At 41.6% G+C, this 21,805-nt stretch overlaps 2 protein-coding genes across 2 annotated transcripts in view; one reads left to right on the forward strand and one right to left on the reverse strand.

Moving 5' to 3' along the window:
* The window catches only part of LOC101848830 (centromere/kinetochore protein zw10 homolog), a 16,852-nt gene extending 5,971 nt beyond the window's left edge, over positions 1-10,881 (reverse strand). Inside the window, exons 1-7 of the mRNA XM_005102049.2 lie at positions 10,619-10,881; positions 7,385-7,587; positions 5,996-6,115; positions 5,047-5,187; positions 2,858-3,596; positions 2,012-2,297; positions 273-448 (exon numbers count right to left, since the gene is read on the reverse strand). Of these exons, the coding sequence (XP_005102106.1) occupies positions 273-448; positions 2,012-2,297; positions 2,858-3,596; positions 5,047-5,187; positions 5,996-6,115; positions 7,385-7,587; positions 10,619-10,655 (1,702 nt within the window). The 5' untranslated portion in view covers positions 10,656-10,881. The remainder of the gene's footprint in view (positions 1-272; positions 449-2,011; positions 2,298-2,857; positions 3,597-5,046; positions 5,188-5,995; positions 6,116-7,384; positions 7,588-10,618) is intronic.
* A 203-nt stretch (positions 10,882-11,084) lies between these two features.
* LOC101849067 (mitochondrial import receptor subunit TOM20 homolog) lies at positions 11,085-20,605 on the forward strand. Its single transcript, XM_005102050.3, has 5 exons — positions 11,085-11,269; positions 15,622-15,668; positions 17,582-17,663; positions 18,234-18,376; positions 19,662-20,605. Exons 1-5 carry the CDS (start codon positions 11,146-11,148, stop codon positions 19,749-19,751), a joined length of 486 nt encoding a protein of 161 aa, XP_005102107.1. The 5' UTR covers positions 11,085-11,145; the 3' UTR covers positions 19,752-20,605.
* The last annotated feature ends 1,200 nt before the right edge of the window (positions 20,606-21,805 follow it).

A 21,805-nucleotide genomic window follows, 5' to 3' on the forward strand; every position in this document is an offset into this window, starting at 1 on the left:
CCCGGAAATAGCAGGTCACAAGAGAATGACAAACATACAAAAGAAGTAGAGGGAAAATGACAATAGTAAGGATTAGGAAAGAAAAAGCAGAACTGCCATGTTGCAGTTCAGGTACAGTTGTGAGCAAGACATTGATGAATCAGCCCATTTACAATTCTACTGTGCATAAGAACATGTTAATGTCCCCCCCTTTGGGAATGGCCTAAAGATACTTCAGTCAGTAACACCGCTCTGGGGGGTTCTGCCTTCCTCAGCAACCACCAGCATCTCACCTGCCACCTGCGGGAAAGTCTCCAGACTCTGACTGTGGTGTTTGGGTACCACCAGACAGAAGATCTCAAACAGGCCGCGCACGGCGTAGTACATCTGTGTGGCACACTCTGGGGAGCTCTCGGTGGCTTCCTGTAGCGTCTCGTACGCCGTTCGCACCAGGCACTCCACTGTCGTGCTGTACAACAAAGGATACACTTTTTTTATTTGTTTGGAGTAAACACAAGCACAATTGACAAACTAGTAACGATGATCGTAGAAAAGTAGGCACTTCAGTGAAATTTTCAAACTTCTCCAAGGACACTGAAGTTAGGGGTATAGTCGATATTGGAAAGATCTTGGCTTTCTGTTTTCAGAGCTAGAAAAATTTTTGTGCTCTCTTTGTTAGTTCAGTAGAAGTGACCATTTTTTGTAAATCAATTTTTGCCCTGAGGTGGACAAATTTTGGCAACTGCATTTTGTGCCCCCAAACTTCCAAACCTTGCTTCAAAACGTCATAAAATCCTTAAAGATAGTTGTATCATACCCATTGAGGCATGATTTTATTTGTTGCTTTATGTAAAATAAATAAATAAACAACAAAAGTCATGTACATTGAGAGTGAAATTCTATTTAGTGTTTAATTACGTCATAAGCGAGACGAGGGGAGCCCGATGCTTATTATCCAAAATTATAATAGAAATGTGCACACTTTCCATAACAACAGCCCGATTTTCAAAAGAAAAACATCACTGATTTTGTTTTAAAGAGTTTTTTAACTTGCAATTGGGAAAAAAAAAAAGATTAAAATTGAAAGCAGTTTCATTCTCACATGCATAACTCAATCAGGGGGTTGGCGGGTGCTCTGGGGTGTGACTTCAAAGTTCCGCGCGATGTCAAGGTGGAAGGGTTCAGTTAGATTTTTGCTGATGTGGTCAATAAAACGGTAAAACTACCCTAGCCAAGGTAAGACTTCTAAGATAACCATTTAAACGTTGTCTGGTAAAACAAAGAATGGTTTATCAACAAGGGTAGTTTTTTAAAAATATGGCGGGTAAATTTCAAATAATTCAATGGTTAGAAACGACCTATTTTTCAACTTTAAATATCTTGAGACTCAGGAGTCGCACACCGACCTGGAAAAAACTGTTTTGAGGGCTATCCAAAGGTCTTTAAAGACAAGTATCGGACTTGGATGTTGGTCCCCTAAATTAAACAAAGATACGGGCAGTTTGAATCCACTGTCCCGATGAGACGTCATGTCCAGAACAAAACTCAATGGGACTTTCTGAATCCCGCTGCAATGATCGTGTTCACTGAAGTGCCTATGTAAAGCACATAGAGCATGGATATGTGCTAGAAAAATACAATTATTATTATTTCTGTTACTATTGTTATTGTTATTATGTTAATGTTATTATTATATCATTGTTATTATTATTATTATTATTATTTAGAGTAGGGAAACTTTTATTATCATTATTTGGTGTAGAGAAGAAGCAGGATAAAAATGAGAAACAATAGAAAGAAAGAAACGTCCATACGAACAAGGCACTCCGTATCAGGACATGGATGGGACAGGGTTGTGTTTTTGGCTTTTTTTTTGGGAGAGGGGGGGGGGGGTTTGGTTTGTTTTGTTTGTTTTTTTGGGGGGAGGGTATACAGTTTAAAAAAATAAAAGTAGAGCGACAGCATTATTTTCATTTAGTGTAAGGAAAAAGCAAGATGCACACACACAAACACACCCAGACACCACTGTTACCTGATCCTACACTTGGGCAGACGCAAAGTGTTCTCGCTCAGCTCCCCGCCGGCAGCCTCCATACGTTTGCTCTTCTTGACACCGCCCGGCAGCAAGGGAGGCCACTCTCCCACCGGTTTGTCCTCGGGCAGGGCCACGGAATCGTGTAGACTGGCAGTCATCAGCTCCCTGGCCTCTTCCAGCAGCGTCTGGCACTTCTTGCTGGCGAACAATGCGTTCACGTTCTGCACATAGTCTGGCAGTGTCTTGTTGTCGGGCTGGATGAAACCGAGTTCAATGAGCTTGTCTGACATAGAACGGAAAAAGAGGATTTTTAGTTTTAGTAAGTGTTTTACGGCACTTGCAACACAATAAGGTCATATAAGTGCAGAATGTTTGACGAGTTACAAGAAAGTAACAAACACAAAAAAGAAGGAGGGGAGATAAAGATGATAGATGTTCGATAGGAATGAAGAAGCAAACCACACCAGACCACTCCAACCACCCACAAAAAGAGGATTATGTAATATGGTCACTGATAGTCTTTTTCCCTGGGATTTTAAAGACAGGGGTTGTAGGTTCAAGGAAGAATGTAATGTAAACAAAGGAGTAAGTAAAAAATCTTGACGGGCTCATTGTCCTTGTCGAGTAAGGAAAAAACTAGAGCAACACAGCACACTTTCTCTACACATGTGTCATTAGACCTACAAAACAACACACTTTCTCGACACATGTGTCATTAGACCTGCAACACAACACACTCTTTCTACAGGTACATCACTAAACCGATAATACAACACACTCTCTCTACGCGTGTGTCACTAAACCTAAAACACAACACACTCTGTCTACACATGCGTCACTCACTCTGCAGCAAGCCGGTGGAGGTGATCACCTCATTGAAGCCCTCCAAGTCCTTAGCACTGCTGGGCACCGCCTTCGCTATCACCGTCCGGCACAGCTGATCCAGCAGCCAGGGACTCACTTCCTGTCCCAGCAGTGACATCAACGTCCCCTTCCCTGTCACCGTGGCAACTTGCGAAGACTCTGTCTCCATTTCAGAAGCATCTCTCGTGACTGATGGGGACAGGGAAGAAGATAACGATGTCTCATGCGCAGCCTGCCACCCAAAACCAAGGTGTAGGAACATTTTGTGCAGGTGCTCTAACAGAGCGAGCACATTGGAGAACACTGTCCTATAGTGCACCTCATCCTCGTTACCGGCTGGCTTGCGATTTTTGCTGTTGCCTCCACTGCCTGACTTATCGGGTACAGAGATCTTCAGGGTCTGCACAGACGAGGAAGGCTTGAGGTCAATGACAAAATCTGACCGCTCTAAAATGTAAGGGAACATTTGCGCCTGCACGTGCTCAGTGAAAGTCTTCATTTTGCCGGCCAGGCTCTGGGTCATGTACAGCCCTTCCACAGTCTCGGCCAACACCTGGGCCCCCTCCCCCACACAGCTGACCGCCAGACAGACTTCCTCTGTCTTGCCCACTACGTCCCTGCCGACTTGCGATGATGACAGTTTTCCTCCCTGGACGTTCCACCGCACAGAATCCGTCCAGGCGTCTGTCAGCGCACGGTGCAAAGTCTCCTTCAGGATCTGACGAGAATTACTTGTTTGTTTCAGTAAAAAGAAGAATATTGAGACAGTGATAGCCATTTAATGCTGGTTAAAAACAAAAGAGGGAGAGACAACAGAAGAAGAGAAAAGAAGTATGACCAACCAATGACATCCTGTAACAACCCTGCTGAGAAGTCAGAAATTGAATGGCATATCACACTAGCAGTCCCTTGCTCAAAAAAACGAAAGAAGCATCCTAATGCACTCACATCTTCTGTGTGCAAAGACAAAAAATCCAGACCCCTACACCACACAAGCCGGTATTTTCACCACTTACACAGTCCAAAATACTGTACACTATAAATCCAAAAGATCATGAAAGGCCATCTAAAAACACAAGAACAGCTATTAACTTTCGTCAACACTTTCGTATCTTCTTTTTCAATTGCTAGATCTAAAACAGACACCGGCAAAGATGGTTAGTCGCTAATTTCTTTCATTGCATGCTCTCAAGAAAAACCTATTGTTTTGGTCTATTCCCATGCCCCATCATCCATCTGTTTAAGTTCTCTTCTTTGCCTCTTTTGCATTCTACTTGTCTAGTGAGAGCAAGATCTTCAAAGCCTTCATGTCCATTCAAGTGCTCAAGGAACTGTATCTGTCTCTTTTTAATGACACGTTCAAGAACTTAAGGATGTAACTCAAGGATTTAGATTGGAACATGAGACTTTATGGAAACATGTTGTGTAGAGATACAGTGGAACCTGCTCCAATGATGACCTGCTCCAATGATGACCTGCTCCAATGATGACCTGTCCAAATGACAATTTCCCATTTACCGCCTTGCATTCTTTCTTTTATATTATAAAGACACAGTCCATTTTCGCAACAACGGGCGGTCATCTTGGACAGGTTCAACTGTATTTATTTTATTGAGCTGACATTTTGACCTTCTAGACGCTAGTCACTCCCGAATTTTGATTAAGCACATGAAGTGTCTCATCCAGGCACATATACAATTATTTTGTTCAGTCGACACTACTACATACCCAGCGTTACATACACCTGAGGAACTAAAAAGAAACATGAAAGGTGTTATGGAGATGTATGTAAAAGCATGAGTCGACATTTTTACTCAATCTATGCTTTTTTAAAAGTAAATTCACTTTTACTTAGAGTTTTAACGGCACTTGCAACACACCAAAGGTGCTGAAGATTAGAGGTGCTGCAAGAGAGTAACAAATACAAAAAAAGGAGAAGAGACGAAGACGATAGGTGTTTGATAGGAAAGAAGGCGCAAACCACACGAGAGCATCCGCCAACCACCCACTTTTAAGTGAGTAAACAAAAACACATCAATACAATAATGATCAATATAAGAGCACGAAGAAAAGACAAGACAGACAGAAACAGCAGAGGGAAAGAAAAGAAACAGTTTCCTACATAACAAATACGAGAAGTTGGATTAGAACAAAAGAAAAGTGCTAACCGTGAGTTCCACACGCATTTCTTTTAGGATGGAGATCTGGTCATCATGCTCACTCAGCGGCTGCTGCAACAGGACCTCCAGCTGGCGCACAGCCACCGCCGCCTCACTGTAGCGCTTGGTGGACACCGCCGCCGAGAAGTTCTGAGGATTTTGTTAGATATAATAGATAGCATTTGTATAGCGCAAATCCCTGCTCAACGGCAAGCTGTATGTGCTTCACAATATATACCATTACCTCAGCAGACCTGAGAGCATTCTGAAACAACCTCAACTTCCTAGGAGGCAAACAGTGCAAGCAGCCATCTATAGGTGCTAAAACTCTAACATTGACACGATCTTTCGCTGTCTATGGCCGGGTATACATTCCCGCCTGAGTGAAGTGAGGAAAATTCATGTAAAGTGCCTTTCCCAAGGACACAACGTTGGGCGTGCAGCTCGAACCCCCGAACCTGCAACCTCACGATTACGAGTCTGGCAGCCTAACCATTAGGTCACCTACACCACAAATCGTTAAGTGAAGATAAGCACATCGACATAATAAGAGTTATCAAGTGTGGGGAAAGAAAAAGACAGTCGTGCAGACAGACATACATAACAAACAGTTGAGAAAGAAAAGAAGTAGGATCTACCAGTGGCACCCTCTAACACCAGCGATTTTTGAAAAAGAAAATGATCAAAGAGATAAACAAAGAAGAGTATAAAGGACTCTGCGTTAATTATATGAACGAGGAGAAGAAGGGTATGATAAAAAGGATGAACAAAGGCAAAGAAATAAAAATAGACACGACAAGAGGGAACTCGAGAAAACGACAAGACAACCATACAACGATATGAGAAAAACACAAACAAGGAGATTTTCAGGAAAGGTTGGACAAGAACTCGAGGGAAAAAAAGACATAAATAAGAGCAAACGACAGATAAAAAGAACTAAAGAAAAAGAGCAAACTACCTGAAGTAGATCCTGAATCTCGACCAGATAGTTGAGAGCTGCCAGTTTGGTCTTGGCCTCGGTCAGCTGCTGGTTCAGTGACTGGAACTCCCCGGTGGACACCGACAGTTGACCTTTGATCTGTGACACAAGGCAACAATTGCAGCAAATAAGATTTGTTCATTTCCTCTTTATACTTTTAACCCTTTTAAAGCCCTGCCCCTTCCACCAAACCTTGAACCTATAGATTTGTGTTTGCTTTGTTTTAGTAAAGTTTTACGGCGCTCGCAACTGCATATGGTCATACGAGTGCAAAGGGGTGGATGTCAACAGAGAAGTCCAAATGGGGAATCAGGCTTACTCTGTTCACCTCTCTAGCTTCAACAGTACAAAGTCTGCTTCGACTATGAAGACATCCCGGAAATAGCAGTTCACAAGAGAGTGACAACCATACAAAAGAAGTAGAGGAAAAATGAAGATAGTAAGGATGAGGAAAGAAAAATCAGCTGTTCCCCCTAGGTTGTTCTGGCACAGTATGAGCATGACATTAATATATCAACCTATTTACAATTCTACTGAGCACAGGAACATGTTAATATCCCCCCTTTGGGAATGGCCTAAAGACACTTCAGTTAGTAGCACTGCCGCGGGGGAGGGGGGGATGGATTTGTGTGACAGCTGCAAAATAAACACCGCAGAACACTGAGACGTGCACTTGGTGCATGAAAGGGGAAAATAAGTCAGAATCAATTATGCACTCAGGTCCATCAGCCTAAAATTTTATGCTATTTTTCCATACTGATTGACAAAATACGTCACAAAAATTAAGTTCCCTAGAGCTTTGATTTTACCATGCTACATTTAAACATCTCTACAACCTCTTCAAAACACAGACCTAGCATCTGTCAAAGAGCCCGTCAATACACTTGACGCATTGAAGAGCACTTTGTTGATAAGACCTTTTGATAGCACCAGAATAGAGCCTGCACTTTGACAACACTCATGATACATGTGAGACCCTTAAACTGAGTGAACTGACGTACATCTGAAAACAAAAAAAAGAAAAGTTTGCATGACACAAAGAGCGTTAAATCATAAAAGAAAAAAAGACCTGCACCTCATTCTTAGTAATGTTACGGTACAGAGAAGCACATCAACACAATAATAATGGTCATTCACTCACACAAAGCAAGACAGACAGACATGAATTAAGAACAAAGTGGGAAAGACCAAAAGTAGGACTTACAAGTGGTGCCCTCCGACCACCCCCTCTTTGTGAATATATCAGACAGAAGGTCTACAGCCAAATAAGCAAACTGTACGACCGTCAGCCATACAGGATGTGACCTGATAAATACAAAAGCAACAAAGGGTGGTTGCTCTTCAAGTTTGAGCTACGAAGAGGCTTACCTCGCTGTTAATTTTACTTTCCACTGACGCTAGGTCTGAGTGCACCTGATGTACTGTGTGCGAGAGATCTTCAGCAGCATTGAGGGTGGGCAAGAATCGACTGTACTTATTCTCCACCAGCTGGTGTACTTCCACCTCCAAGCCACTGAGCTTATCCAGCAGCACGTCCAGCTGGACATGGACGGCCTTCTTCTCCATTTGACCTAATATGGGGAGAATAAATGTAAAAATATCTGTTTCACAGAAAAATTCAAACATCCATGCTTATGTGAAGATTTATCTGAAATTCAAAATTGCTCCCATTGACACCAATGGAAGCAACTTCTGAATAAAGTTTTCCAAATAGTCACATTAATTAAGGTCAAACTGTTCTAAACATCAAGGGTTTGCTCAATGCATTGAGAAATTCAGCATAATATCACAGTTTTTTTCTATGAAATGTAGTTACAGCACACTGAGTTCTAATGTTGTGACAGGGTGGGCCGGCCTCAAATTCATCATAAGATTAAAGCTCGGCTCCTGCACAAAACGCCATTTTGCCCGAAGTGATCCCGGTCTCTACCCAGCCTGAGGCGAGTCACGAGTGAGGCAGGACAGGAAGCCGGAGTCACGAGTCACAGGAAGTCGGAAGTGATGTCATGCTGGACAAGAATCAGAGTCCGAATAACATTTTTTAATATTCGGACTCGAGTCCGAATATGAAAAAATGTTATTCGGACTCGATGAAAAAATGTTATTCGGACTCGAGTCCGAATGATGACGGCCTAATATGCTCACACACACACACAAACATTTACATATGATAAACTAGACTCTAGATCTACACTACACACACTCGATCAACAGGAAGGAGTTCCGCAGAGGGCCGGCCGACCAACAACACACAAAAAAGAGGAGATATTTTGAACAGCACTGGGTTTACCCTAAGGAAGTAGAGAACCAAATTAATTTACTTTTGTGTTTTAACATCATTTTTTAACTTTGTTTTGGTCAATTTGATTGTCCACACCGATAGACAGTATTCAGAAAGAGACAGAGAGAGAGAGAGAGAGGGGAGGAGTAGATCTTGCGAGAACTTCCGGGCAAAACAAAATGGCGACCTGCGTAGTTCGGCTCGATTCGAACAGTGAAATAGCCATAGCATCTTTGAAGATGATCAAATTAGCTTACTTTTGTGCTATAACGTAATTTTTTCTTGGCTTTTATCAATTTGATCATCCACACCGATAGACAGTATTCCAAAATGAGAAAAGCAGGTCTTGTTTCGCACCGGGTGAGAATAGCCTACGCTGGCAAGTCTCACCCGGGGTGAGAGGTAGATCGTTTTTCTATTCTCACTCCGGATGAGAATAGCCACTTCCTTTAACTTTTCGAATCGAGCCGAACTACGCGGGTTGCCATTTTGATTTGACCTGAAGTTTTCGCGCTACTCCTCTCTCTCTCTTTCTCTCTCTCTCTCTCTCTCCACTGCCCACAGACAAAATTGTACGCTTTTAGTAGGCTACAGTTGTAATGGAACGTTTGTTCACGTAGCAATGACAATGAAAAATTAAATTTTCATCCAAATTGCTTAAAAATGGGCTTAAATGAAAATAGAGTAAATTCTAAGAACTATGGCTTTTAAATTTTAAAAATCCATTGATAAATAAAAAAGTTATTGGGATTTTTGTTTGCAAAATGTTGGGAGGACCTTCTTATAGGAAAAAAATCGCCAAAATGTGGGACATGTTTTGATGTTTTTTTAGGAAAAACTGTTCATAAGTCAGTAATGAATTGGAGCATATGAATGAAACTTGGCATCTCCATGTGATTTTTAGTGCCGAATCTAGTTCTGCTATCACTTTTTCGATGTCTTCATTGTTACTTTGGATCTTAAAGACTGATATTTGCGTGAAATTTGTTGAATTGCGTGACATCGTTTTTACCGCGACGCAATCACCCCTTCTAAAACTCAGTAAAGCGCTATCGGGAAAACCTGCGATGTAGTCATCGGTGACCCATTTGGTTTTATAGGCAGCCAATCACATGCCGCCTAGCGATCACGCGCCTCTTGCATGCCGGCACCTCGAGTTTGGAATGCGCGATCAAGTTTCTAGATCTAGTGTTTTATCAATGGATGGGTGGTAATTTTAAGTTGGTACGGAAAATCTACTAAACGCAGAGATCTGAAATTTTACAGCAATAAAGAAGACATGTGGGGCGCTTGTGTGGTCGGCGATCAACCCGCAGCTCCGCATAGTTTTCGAACCGCAGAGGAAATTCGCACAAACACGGCAATATCTCCGGTTCTAGTAATCGTTCGGGATTGTACGCTGGCATGTCGTTAGTTTAACCTTTCCTCTGGTTGGTTGCCGAGTTTCATTTATTTTCGTCCAGGAGTTTTCCCGTAACTAAACTTAGAAGAGAGTCACTTCTGATTCCGAGCGGCCCAAAAAATACCCCTCGCGCGGAGGCCGATTTCCGGCCCAAGGCGCAGCGGGCGATTGGCATTGCTAGTTCACGGCACAGAATTCTACAATTTTTCTGTTATCACAGTGTTGAATTCTGTGGTTTAGGGTGAACGCAAAATTTGTTGGCCTAGATCTAGGCTATAGGCCTAACGGTGAACGCGCACCGGGTGAGAATAGCCAAAAGACTCGCCTGCACTATTCTCATCCCGGGTGAGAATAATTTAGAGGTGGCCTTACCCTAACCCAAGAAGAAACTCTGGTGCTTTTTCGGTAGTTCCCACCCCCCTTATTTGAGCCTGACCTACATCTAGATCTAGATCTAGAATCTATACGTTTGATTCGCGGTGAGCTAAGATATCAAACCTAACCTGCAAAACATTAAATTATCACATGGTAAAATTCAGGGGGGCATGCCCCCCTGAAACCCCCCTCCCTATTTTTATTACTACCAAAAAAGCGCCGAAACTCTTGTGTATAGAAGTATAGTATAGACAGATCTAGAATCTAGATCTAGATATAGATCTAGTTTGCTCAGTGGATCTTGTCACGGTAAGTGCCGGCCCTCTGCCGAACTCCTCTCGATCAACAGAGACACACACACACACACACGCACACACACACACACACTTCACACACACTACACACACACACACAACAACAAACATACGGGCGCACACGCACGTACACTATTGAAATGTTGAACAAAGTCAGGTACAACAAAACATAATAGAATCTAGATCTAGATCTAGATCTAGAGATCTATTAAATAGGCTGAGCATCTCACCAGCATGCTCTAGCACTTTGGCCACAAAAGAAGACATTTTTGAAAATTTGGACGACAACCACAGTCCGCTTGGTCTGCCAGCTCAAACTTCACAAAATACAATAACTTGACTCTTTTTGTTCCCAGACTTGCGAAGAGCGAACGATAAAACCTTAATTCTCTATCTTTGTTGCTAAATGAGGTTTAAACTCTTACAAAAGCATAAAGGTGGATTCGATGTGAAATCAAATAGCTATTTTTAACTTTAAAAATATTATTTCTTAAGCTAGATCTAGTTAGTCTTAGTGTTTGTCTGATAATCAATGACAGATATTATGAACATTTACATCTGTGATGACTCTTAAAATATCTAAAATATGATCGTCTTAAAATTAAATCAAGTACTTTTAATTCTTGTTAAAATAAATTATTGTTTTCTTCCTAATCCAGTATGTATAAATCATCAGTAATTTTTGTTCTCCTCTCTCAAGAGAGCTCTCTCTTCCTTTCACCATTGGACTGGAAAGCGAGATTCACCTTTCAGCATCATGTTATCGAAAACAACTTTAGGCGTTGCAGCAGCGGGTGCTGGTCTTTGTTTTCTTGGATATTGTGTATACTTTGACCATAAAAGAAGAAGTGATCCAGAATTCAAAAATAAACTGAGGGAAAGTAAGTAATCTAGATCTAGATCTAAATCTAGATCTGTCTTGAATCTTGTTGCAGTCATTGTCAAGGTTTCTTCTCTCTTCACTTCAATTCTTGCACTTGCTTGCCTTGGTGACTGGTGCTGCGCACAACATTGCCATTAGTATGATTAGTTTTGTGCTGAATTTTGAATGGAAATAAGCAGTGTTGACAATTAAGCACTACTTGGATATGGTGGTCCCGACATTTGTTGACATCGGAGAGCCAGAAATAAAACGGAAAGGTCAAAGTCAAAGTTGGCCTAAAACATCGCCCGATAGATTATATGCCAGAATGGAAAATGGACTCAAACTGGAGTCAAAGAATAACGACAAAAATAAAGGGATTATATAACACACATACCTTAGGGGATGGGGTACCTTAGGACAGGTGGAGGAGAAGGTTGTTGAGGGCTTGCTCGTTGTCCCCATGGATCTCCCTCCAGAAAAATTCGTCCATGTGGGAATCTAAAGTTGTCCGGTGTACTCCTGCCGTCTGCTTAAAAAATCGTCTTTTACAATTTTTCCAGAAGCTTTCGACCCTGTTTGTGCAAGCGCCGGTGACAGGGTTGACGAAATTCCTGTCGTGAATGACAGGTGTTGGTAAGGTGGATTTACAGGCAAGTCTCCTGTGCCAACATGCCTGCCACCTGTCGGAGTAGATGATTGTCCCGGGTGCTATACAGCGAAGGATGATGGGCAGCAGGGTTGCTAAAGTTGGATCGCGAGAACGGAACTGAATCGCCACTCTTGCCTGCGGAACGCGATTCGAACAGCGGAATGCGGGACAGTATTGCCTTCTGATTTCCGATTCACTCCCCTGTCACTGTCACCACCTAGCAGCTTGTTTGTAACCATAGAGTTTTTGTAACCTACTGCTGAGTTGAGTCGCGAGCGCAAGAACGGAACGGAACACTCAATATATATGGCTCCCCTCATTTTACAAAAGATGGTATAGTCCAACCCCCCTATTAAAACAAAATGAACAGGGTCCAACCTATATACAGAAGGAATTTTATGGAGCCATTGTTTTAGCGAATCATGGGGTGGGGGAGGGTGAATATAAGGGGGTCGCTAATTGAAGTCAGTAGATAGTAAATAAATGTCAACACTCTTTGTGACTTGACGCAGACTTTTAATAATCAAGCACAATGAAGACATACGTCAGACGATGCACGACTGGGACAAAAACGGAACAGAAATAAAGCAGATGAATACGATTGACAAATAAGGGAAATAATAATAATGGACACAAGGAATAGATACGAATGATGGCACATACATGTGGTCTTGTAGCTACCGAATGATATTCCTCTAGATAGAGCAGTGCAACGAAGGGTGTGGGGCAGGAAGGATGGAGAGACAACAAAAGTGGGACTCACGCTCGCCTAGTGGCATTGATATGACACTCTTCCGTTTCAATCAGTGTTCCGCCGGAGTTCCGCAAGCGCTCACGTACTCGCGATTCATTGAAGCCGACTGAATCACGAATGGCCACTCTCAGATTTGGCGAGCAGGATCCAGCTCTAAGGGTTGCTGCTGTGCTGCAAGTTCCAAGAACCTTCGTCCGGTGTTTCTATCAACTCCCCCAAAAACCCACCGCTTCGGCACAGCGTGTCCAACGTTGTATTTCCGCTTGGCCTTGGCCACAAGGTTTTCATCTATTTCGACGATGTGCCACAGTTTCTTCATTCACACCAACTAACAGTTGTTTAAAGTTTGCTGGAGTTTTAAAAGCCCCCCAAAAAATAAGTTGCAAAATTTTATGTAATTTTAAGTTGGAGTTTTAAAAATTTGAGTCTTTTCTCAAGGAGATTAGACACTCTTATGCACTGGACAGCGATAAACTTTCTTTTCCCCCCTGCCGGATTTCACTCTAAGCATCTAGATCCAACCCCCCCCTGCAGTCTTCATCACTATTATACATTTAAAAAACAAACAAACAACAAAGCAACAAATTATAATTTATGGGACAAACTGTCATGGTCAGTCGGGAGGAGGAGAAGAGAAAAAAAAAACTGTCCAGGACCAGGATCGAACCGCTCATAAAATCATTGCATGACTTCAAACGCAAACGCGCTGTCTATTGGGCCATCAGAACTTTCGACAGCGAGAGGTAGATTAAGCTACATAGACACTTCCATCTTTGGGTGCCATGCGGTTGGCTATACTTACACGTAGTCATGTGATCGGTGGGGTATCCTGGTCTGACCTCAAACCAGATGGGCACCTTGCCTTACATAGATTAGAAATAATTTGCATCCTTCTACGTATAATTGCATGTAAGTAGATCTAAGACTAAATCTAGACTAGTTCTAGTACACCTCCACAATTTTATGCTGGGTCTGGAAATATTGAGCACATTCAAACGAGAGTGCTCATTTAAATGCAAAGAGGGAAAACGTCACTTTTACTACTTTTAGCTTTTGAATGCTTTCTGTCACATCAAATCAATCTCATTGATACTATCAATGATAGTCGTGATAGCAACAAAAAAAAGACCAAAAATACTCGTAAATGAAAGTAAAACTAAATCATGAACACAAGAACACACACACACCTTAGTAAAAAAAAAAGTAAAATATTTTTGAATGTCTTTGGGGGGGGGGTCCACCGGGGGTGGGAATAATGGCAGCCTTTTTAAAACCTTCTAATTGTTAGGCGCGTTGTTTTGTCGATTTGCGTGATCGGTGGATGGCGCTACGCATTTTGTGGATCCCTGGAATTCACAACAGTCCATCGAGTGTTGCACATTCTGTTGATCAGTGGATTGTGCAGCGCTTTTTGTGGATTCATAGAATGTTAACTGCCTGCCGCTTAGTGCAATGTCAACAAACAAATGGATGTGGACGCTCATCTGTTGAAGATGATGTACCTTATTTCATAGCAGCAGAAAAACGAAATACTCGACACTCAGGTAAGATCTAAGATCCGTTGTGCATTCTATAGATCCATTAAAAGCGCTGCGCTATCCACCGATCGAATACAGGTGGATTGTTGCGCATTCTATGCATCCACATATTGGCGCGTTGTGCAATTACGCTAATCGACAGGACGTGCCTAACTAGGTACTTGGATATCGTCCCGCGCAGCCCGAGATTTTCGTTTGCCAGCGGCCGCCGCGTTTTGTGTGAGAAATCAGTCATCGGGGGGGGGAGGCACCTCTAACATTTATCACTAATCAGCATCTTCTGAGTTTTCCCCCGGACCAAAAGCCGGAAATCTGAAATCCTGAAAAGACCAACAAGAGTACTGGAATATTGATAACTGAGGTTTGAGGGAGATTAAAGTACAGTTTTATTCCCAATCTTCACAAAAGGCTGATTGGTAGATTCCGAATACCTATGAACAGCTTCAAAAAGTCATTTCAACAGGGGAATTCATCTCCGCCTTTCAGTAAAGGTTCAGCCATCGTCTAATTATGAAAACATCACATCAACTTGCAACGTGCAGTTCAACAGGTTGAGTTTGCCGGCTGACCGGAAATCATGCGTGATCTAAGCTTGGCGTTTTAATTAGCACAGGATTCAATGCGCAGTGTTGTATATTTAGCATGGGGCTAATATGGCAACGATGCGTTTCAAATAGACACTTTGAATTGTTAATGTAGGTCTTGGTCTGTTGTTTTCAATATCTGATGTACTCTGCTGTACGGTTTGTACCTTTCCTATGTGAAAATGTGAAGAAACACAATAGGTCAATTCGCGTCATTTGTGCTTGCTTATTTTTGTCTTCCTTCAAAAAGGTGAAGCACCACGTAGGCAAACGACAAGACCTAGTTCAGAGTTGATCAAAGTTTCCGTTCATATTATATATATGCTCACTTAGTGCCGCAGATGCAATAAATTACGTCTAAGCTCATAAATGTTATTGAGGCAATAATATGTGTGTGAGCGGATCTGCTAACGAAAAAAAAAGGTTGGAGAGAGGATAGAGAGGTGTAGTGTAACATTTCACTTTTACTTGTAAGTTACTGACACCTTTTATTTATTTTAATTCTATCCTGAAACTTTGCAGCCTCTTTTCTTTGAAGCAATGACCATCGTTCACAACAGTGTGAGTGTGTGCTGTAAGCCATTCTTCACCATCTTGAAGAGGCTTATATATTGCCGACTCGTGTTTTTTTTAAAACGTGTTGAACTTTTGCCTTGCCTTTAAATGTTTTTGGGTTTTTTAATTATTTGTTGTGAAGTGTTTTATTATAGTACCGTACAGTAGTAATGATGAGGGTCCATTAGAAAAATACATGTCTGACATTGTCGTACCAGAATTGCATCTCAATTATTTCAAGTCCAATATCTAATGTAAATTATTTTAATAACTTTTCTTTGTTTTCAGGAAGACAAAAGGCAAGACAGCAAAAAGTGAAAGGTGGAGGTTCACGGGTACGGAAATGAAGTTAACTGCATTAAGATTAATGTTTTATTATTTATGTTCAGTGTTTTAAAGTTTTGTTACTTTCTTGTCACATAAAAATTATTGTATGACTTTTGGCCCTGGTCTGATGCAGATGTTATATATTATAGTTTTTTCTGTGTCACAAAGAGCCTATTTTGATTGAAAGCTATTGTTTGAAAACAGACACTTATTTGTCTCAGCCAGCGCCCAAAAGAAGACTTTGATTGAAGTAAGTAAGCAAAAACTTGTACTGTAGCTGGAAATCTAGGTGAAGCTTGTACCGATATATATGGAATTTGTTGGAAGAAAGACTAGCAGCAAAAAGTAAAATTCACTTCTTGAATTGTTTAGATTCATTCTTGGAGCGCTGTGCTGTGTGTGATGAAGATGAATTTTGAGACACTGAACTTGTTTAACTCACTCACTACCACACCTGCAACTGTTGCGGGTAAAGTAGCTTCGACGTTTTGATATCACACCCGCTACCCTCGCGGTTCACATTTTAGAATTTTTTTCTCACGTTAAAACAGCACTGTTTGCCATACTGGTTCGTCTTTTTCGTAACCCATTCAATTATCTTTCGTTAGAAAGAAACGAAGCTGAAATTGGACTAGCGCAAGTTGAGTTATTGATTTTTACGACAACCATCATAACAACTGAATATATTCAGACGTTTCGCACAAAAGCAGACCACTTCTTTGACTGTATTCAAACATTTGACAGCGAAAGTGACTCAGAAACTGTTGAATTGGTCGAAGATTGTTATAAATGACGAACTGGGTGTGGAAATTTGCAAAGAAGAGTGAGGTTTAGTAGGGCCCCCAAAACCTAGATCTAGGGCTGCAGTAGTGGGGAAGAGCGGGAGTAAGAAAGGCAAAGTGAAAGCAGTTTTTCACCAATTTTTGACAACTTGTGAAAAAAATAGTAACAATAAAGCAGCTGTAATTTCATCAGGGCAATCTTTATATTATGTTCAAAAATAATGTTCCTAATTTCAAGTCTCTAGGTTAATTAGCAAAAAGCACAGTTTTTTTAAAAAATTACCCTTAAAATGGCTGATACTCAGGGAATAGCGACACCGAAAATGGCTGGTAGTGAGTGAGTTAATGTGAACCGCTTTTGAGAATTTACTGTTTTACATGTGATTGATAAACTTTGAGGATATAGGGAACAGTGGATAAACCAACTTTGTGTTAGAGGTTGACCATCATGTTGCGAAACGGTATTGCCAGCAGTTTTCTTAAAAGTTAAAATTTTGGATACCATGGCCAACTTGCGCCAAGAATGAGTGTGTGGAGCTAAGAAGCTTGACTATTATTATTTGTGACGATATATTATGTTTCCATGAAGTTTTGCGACTTTGTCTCCTTATTCTGTTTTGTAGATTATTTCTTTATACATGTATATTTTAGGCATTGTGGTTAAACCAGGCGCCGTCAAAATAATGAAATTGAAGAAATGGTCAATTTTCAGCCAGTTTGGCAATTTTTATTGAAGTTTTTGGGGGTTTTTTTGCTCAACGCCTTTCATGTCTGTGTAACCACACATTTCTGTGTGAATTTTACTGAAAAACGTTGATTAATTAAAGGCACAAAAAATATAAATTTTCAGTTTTCAGAGACTCTCAATTTACAGAAGTTACCAAACTTTGGCAGCCATTTTCTCGCTAATTTTGCCTCCAAAACCGAGTGACCCTTCCTTCTTTAATAGTAAATATCTCGACTCTCATTCAAGATAGGTGGGTATTCTTTTTATCTCACGCGGGGCACATGAGCAGGCTTTACAATGACACCAGTGACTCGACATGCCCAAAAATTGACGAGCGCCTGATTCCACCTCATCATGACACATATATTCTTTGTTTTGTTTGCACATATGTCTCCTTTCTTTTTTCCTGCAGTTGCCAGATTTGACAAATCCTGAGGCTATGCAGAAATTTTTCTTGCAAGAAGTACAGAAAGGCGAGGAACTCCTGGCCACAGGTAAGTAACTATGAGTTGCTGTATTTCTGGGGATTTTTTAAAAATCATGGCTGTAAGTATATATATATTGGCCAGACTGAACTTAGGTTTGGCGTAAACTGACTTGATGTTGTATTTTGTTTATGCTGAAGTTTGGATAAAACATGCCAGCTTTTTTGGTAGTGGACTGGTCACTTCACTGAGACAGAGAGGCCACCATCTTCTCAACAATGGAGATATTTTTCAAATTATTGTTCTTTGGTTGGATATTGTCCCTCGTGTCACTGAGGACCTGCTTTGTTAGAGATAAACTTGAGACTTGCATATTGAAATAAAGGATTTTGAAGATAATGAAGTTTAACCATTTAGCTCCTTGGGATTTGTCCTGATGCATTCCCCGAAATCCTGGGAAAGGGACATAATCCTCTAAAAGTGTCACACATATTTTAAACATTCATTTCTCTCCCTCTGTCTATCAGTTTTGCTTTCTTCCTTGCACCAAAAGACCATTGTACTGTTGATGTGCTTCTTATTACTTAACATAAACAAAAGCGCTGTCGGTACACTCTCTATAATGTGTGGTCTCAACAGGTGAGATTGAGGAGGGTGTGGAGCACCTGAGCAACGCGGTGGCCGTGTGCGGTCAGCCCCAGCAGCTGCTACAAGTCTTACAGCAGACACTTCCCCCTCAGGTGTTTGCACTGCTGGTCCAGAAACTACCCTCAGTGGGCGCGGTGAGTGTCGCTTCTTGTTCCTAGATCGTTTTGTCCCCTCGCTTCTTCTTCTTCCAGTCTCACTCTGTCTCCTTGATCAATGATCTCTAAATTGTGTCAATGTGGGCATCTTATATTTCAGTTAAAATTTTTACATTTTGTTGATCAGAACTGTCCTTGATCTCGGATGGTGTTTCATGTAACAGTACACGATAGAAGATAGAGTAGAAGTGGGTGGTTTAAGGGTGTCAGAGGTGGATCTGTCTTGTTGTTTCTCAGAGTAGAAGTGGGTGGTTTAAGGGTGTCACAGGTGGATCTGTCATATTGTTTCTCAAAGTAGAAGTGGGTGGTTTAAGGGTGTCACAGGTGGATCTGTCAGATTGTTTCTCAAAGTAGAAGTGGGTGGTTTAAGGGTGTCACAGGTGGATCTGTCAGATTGTTTCTCAGAGTAGAAGTGGGTGGTTTAAGGGTGTCACAGGTGGATCTGTCTTGTTGTTTCTCAGAGTAGAAGTGGGTGGTTTAAGGGTTTCACAGGTGGATCTATCTTATTGTTCCCCTAGTGGTAAATGGCTGCCACTGTATCAGTGTGCTTCTCTTTACTCAGACAAACAAAATATCGAACATCTGTCGTCCTCATCTCCCCTCTTTCTTTTTTATGTTTGTTACTCTCTTGTAACACCTCTGATCTTCTGGCGCTCATATGACCTTATGCAGTTGCGACCGCCGTAAAACCTCTACTAAAACAAACAGACAAACAAAAAAGTGTGGCTGCTTGTCTCCCTGACCACCAGTGTCGTTCTTTGATGCTTTCTCATAGAGTTGTACGTATGAGTCATACCTGTCTCGGATTTATAACTGTGTTTCTTTCACTTACAACTTAGTAGGAGGGTTGAGGACTCCACTGATAGGTCCTACTTCTTTTCTTTCCCTCTGTCATTTCCATGTGTCTGTCCTGCTTTTCCCCTGCACTACATGTTTGTGGTTGTTTTGCGGGCGCTCTTGTGTGGTTTGCTTCTTCTCTCCTATTACTCATCCTTATCTTTCCTTCTTGTCTTTGTATGTTACACCCTTGTAGCATCTCTAATCTTCAGCGTTTATATGACCTAATTATGTAGCAATTTCCATAAAACTCTTGCTAATACTAAACTCACTCACAACTTTGCAAGTGGTTTGAGGATGCTACTGATAGGTCCTACTTCTTTGCTTTCCATCTTTTGATTACAAGTCAAGTGTGTGTCTGTCCATCTTTTCTCCTGCACTAACTGTTGTTTCCTTGTCTTTATTTCTGTTCCTTGTCACATTTCAGCGTCTGGCAAGTGCTGGTGCTGGGGGAGCGGCAGGCTCGATGCCGGCGGCTGCTGAGTCTGGAGCTGTGATTGATGAGGTTGTTGACTGAGCGCTGAGCACCCCATGTGTATGCAGGAGGGAACTTTGACTTGTTCAATGTCCATGAACCAAACTGAACTCTCAAAATTATCCAGTCGGTGGCTTACTCTGGTTGAACTGTTAGATGTTGACGAATTGGGCGAATTATTACTATATATAAATCAAAATGGTAAAGAATTCCTCACCAAATTAGTGATTAAATTATGTTATAGCATTTTTAAGAAGTGAATGAATATATCGAAATGATAATGCAATTTGTTCACCAAATATAGTGATTTAATTATGTTAATTTCATTAAGAAAAAATGTACTGTTAAAGTAAGGAGGAAATTGATGAATTTCAGTTAATCACCGATTCGTTTATTGTACTTTTTATGGCTTAATGAAAGTTAATGAACAGCTGAGAACTAAAGATTTATTCGCTGGAGAAGAGTGTTGTTATTTGATGCAAACAAGTATGTGGAGAGATCTGGCCCAAAGTTTTCTAAGTTTGTGTATTTTTGAAAAGTGCTGAAGCTTTAGAGGGGATGTATGGGTGTGCAACTGACTGGGTGAATGTAATAATGATATATTGTGTCTGATAGAGCTTGTGTGTGTGTCAGTGTGTGTGTTGTATTTGGTGTGAATTGTAGTTTTGTCTCAAGGCAAGAAATTCCTTGTGTGGTACAACACGAATTCTATGAGTGTCATCAACATTGCCATTGTGATTGTGAGTGAGTGTGTTGTGACTAGCGAGTGTGTTGCTGGAGTTGGCGCAGGGAGGAGGAGGTTCTGAGTGGCCATTTTATGCGTGAGTACAGTTGGGACGTCTCATCGAAGTGTTGGCATTTTTGAACAATTATTAAATCAGTTCTTACATTCAACAGTCACGTCTTGTGTTGTATTTATAGCTATGGAGATGTGTGTGCTGATCAAGAAAATGGCTCAACCACACTTAAATATGATGGTGTCTTGTGTAAACAAGCCATCAAGATTTCCCAATTTATTTATTTTTTTACCTCTTTATTTGCTTTATTAGTGCAGTTGTAGATCTTCCATAAGGTGTACTGATACAATGGAACATGCCTATAGCGGGACTTTTAATTCCAGCAGAAAAATCTCACTGTAGGAAAGTTCCTGATACAGGAATGCAAAGGGAATTACTGAAAAATCACACACAACACGCTCTTCTCTTCTTTGACTTTTTGACCTGCCTTGGGCTATGGCACATCACTTTTGGAGTGGCTCACGGAACGTATCTCTCCGTGTCATCTCTCTCTGCCACCTGCCCCACCTCACTCATCTCTGGACTGGCCAATCACAACGCTGCACCGCTGACTTCCTGTTTAGAGCTTGCCTACAGACTCCCACTCTCAACCCCCTTCCCCCCAGCTAGAGCTCGCTCGATCTCTCCCGCTGTATCCAAGTTCGGGCCTTTCCTTGCCCCGTTAAACCCAGGCACAGATAATGGAGTTTACGTAGAGAAAAACAGGGGGTTCTGGTAAGGTCTCGCTGCAGTGGGTGCCGCTATAGTCATGTTCTACAGTATCCAGCTTGCGTAAACACTCACTTAACTGTATCCCTCCCAACATTTGCACAAAAGATCGTTACCAAGATTGTTTTTTTACTTTAGCTATGCAGTCTTTTGCTTCTTCTGAAGAATTAGCTTACACGCGTGGACTTACCTGCTTTGCCCCGACACCATCGGTATGCTGTTGTCTTGTCCAAACCTTGTATATGGGCAGGGGGGGGGGGCTCTCATGGTCAAGAGGTTACGGTGTTTGCCTCTCATTCAATAGGTCCCGGGTTCGAATTCGGATAGCGACCAAAAATTTTCTTCTCTAAAATATTATTTTCTCGTTTCACCTCTTTCCTGCTCTCTAACAATGTTCTTTTGTCTGCTTTCGTCTCCACTTTCTGCCCCTACCCTCTCCCCTCCTTTGCCCCCTCCACTGGGCTCCTGACTCTTTCTGCAGCCTTTCTACTGATACTCCTTGGCTCCTTACTGTTGTCTTTCAGCCACACCCCTGATCTTATGGTAGGTAAGATCTAACACCCAGCCTTCTCTGATGAGGGGGGAAAATCT

The sequence above is a fragment of the Aplysia californica genome, unplaced genomic scaffold (assembly GCF_000002075.1).
Source record: "Aplysia californica isolate F4 #8 unplaced genomic scaffold, AplCal3.0 scaffold00310, whole genome shotgun sequence".
NCBI classification, from domain to species: Eukaryota; Metazoa; Mollusca; class Gastropoda; order Aplysiida; family Aplysiidae; genus Aplysia; species Aplysia californica.

Excerpts from the sequence above, each read along its gene's own strand:
- LOC101849067 (XM_005102050.3), top strand. The coding sequence starts at position 11,146 with ATGTTATCGAAAACAACTTTAGGCGTTGCAGCAGCGGGTGCTGGTCTT. Across the intron at positions 11,270-15,621 it reads CAAAAATAAACTGAGGGAAA|GAAGACAAAAGGCAAGACAG; the intron begins GTAAGTAATCTA and ends CTTTGTTTTCAG. Across the intron at positions 17,664-18,233 it reads CGAGGAACTCCTGGCCACAG|GTGAGATTGAGGAGGGTGTG; the intron begins GTAAGTAACTAT and ends TGGTCTCAACAG.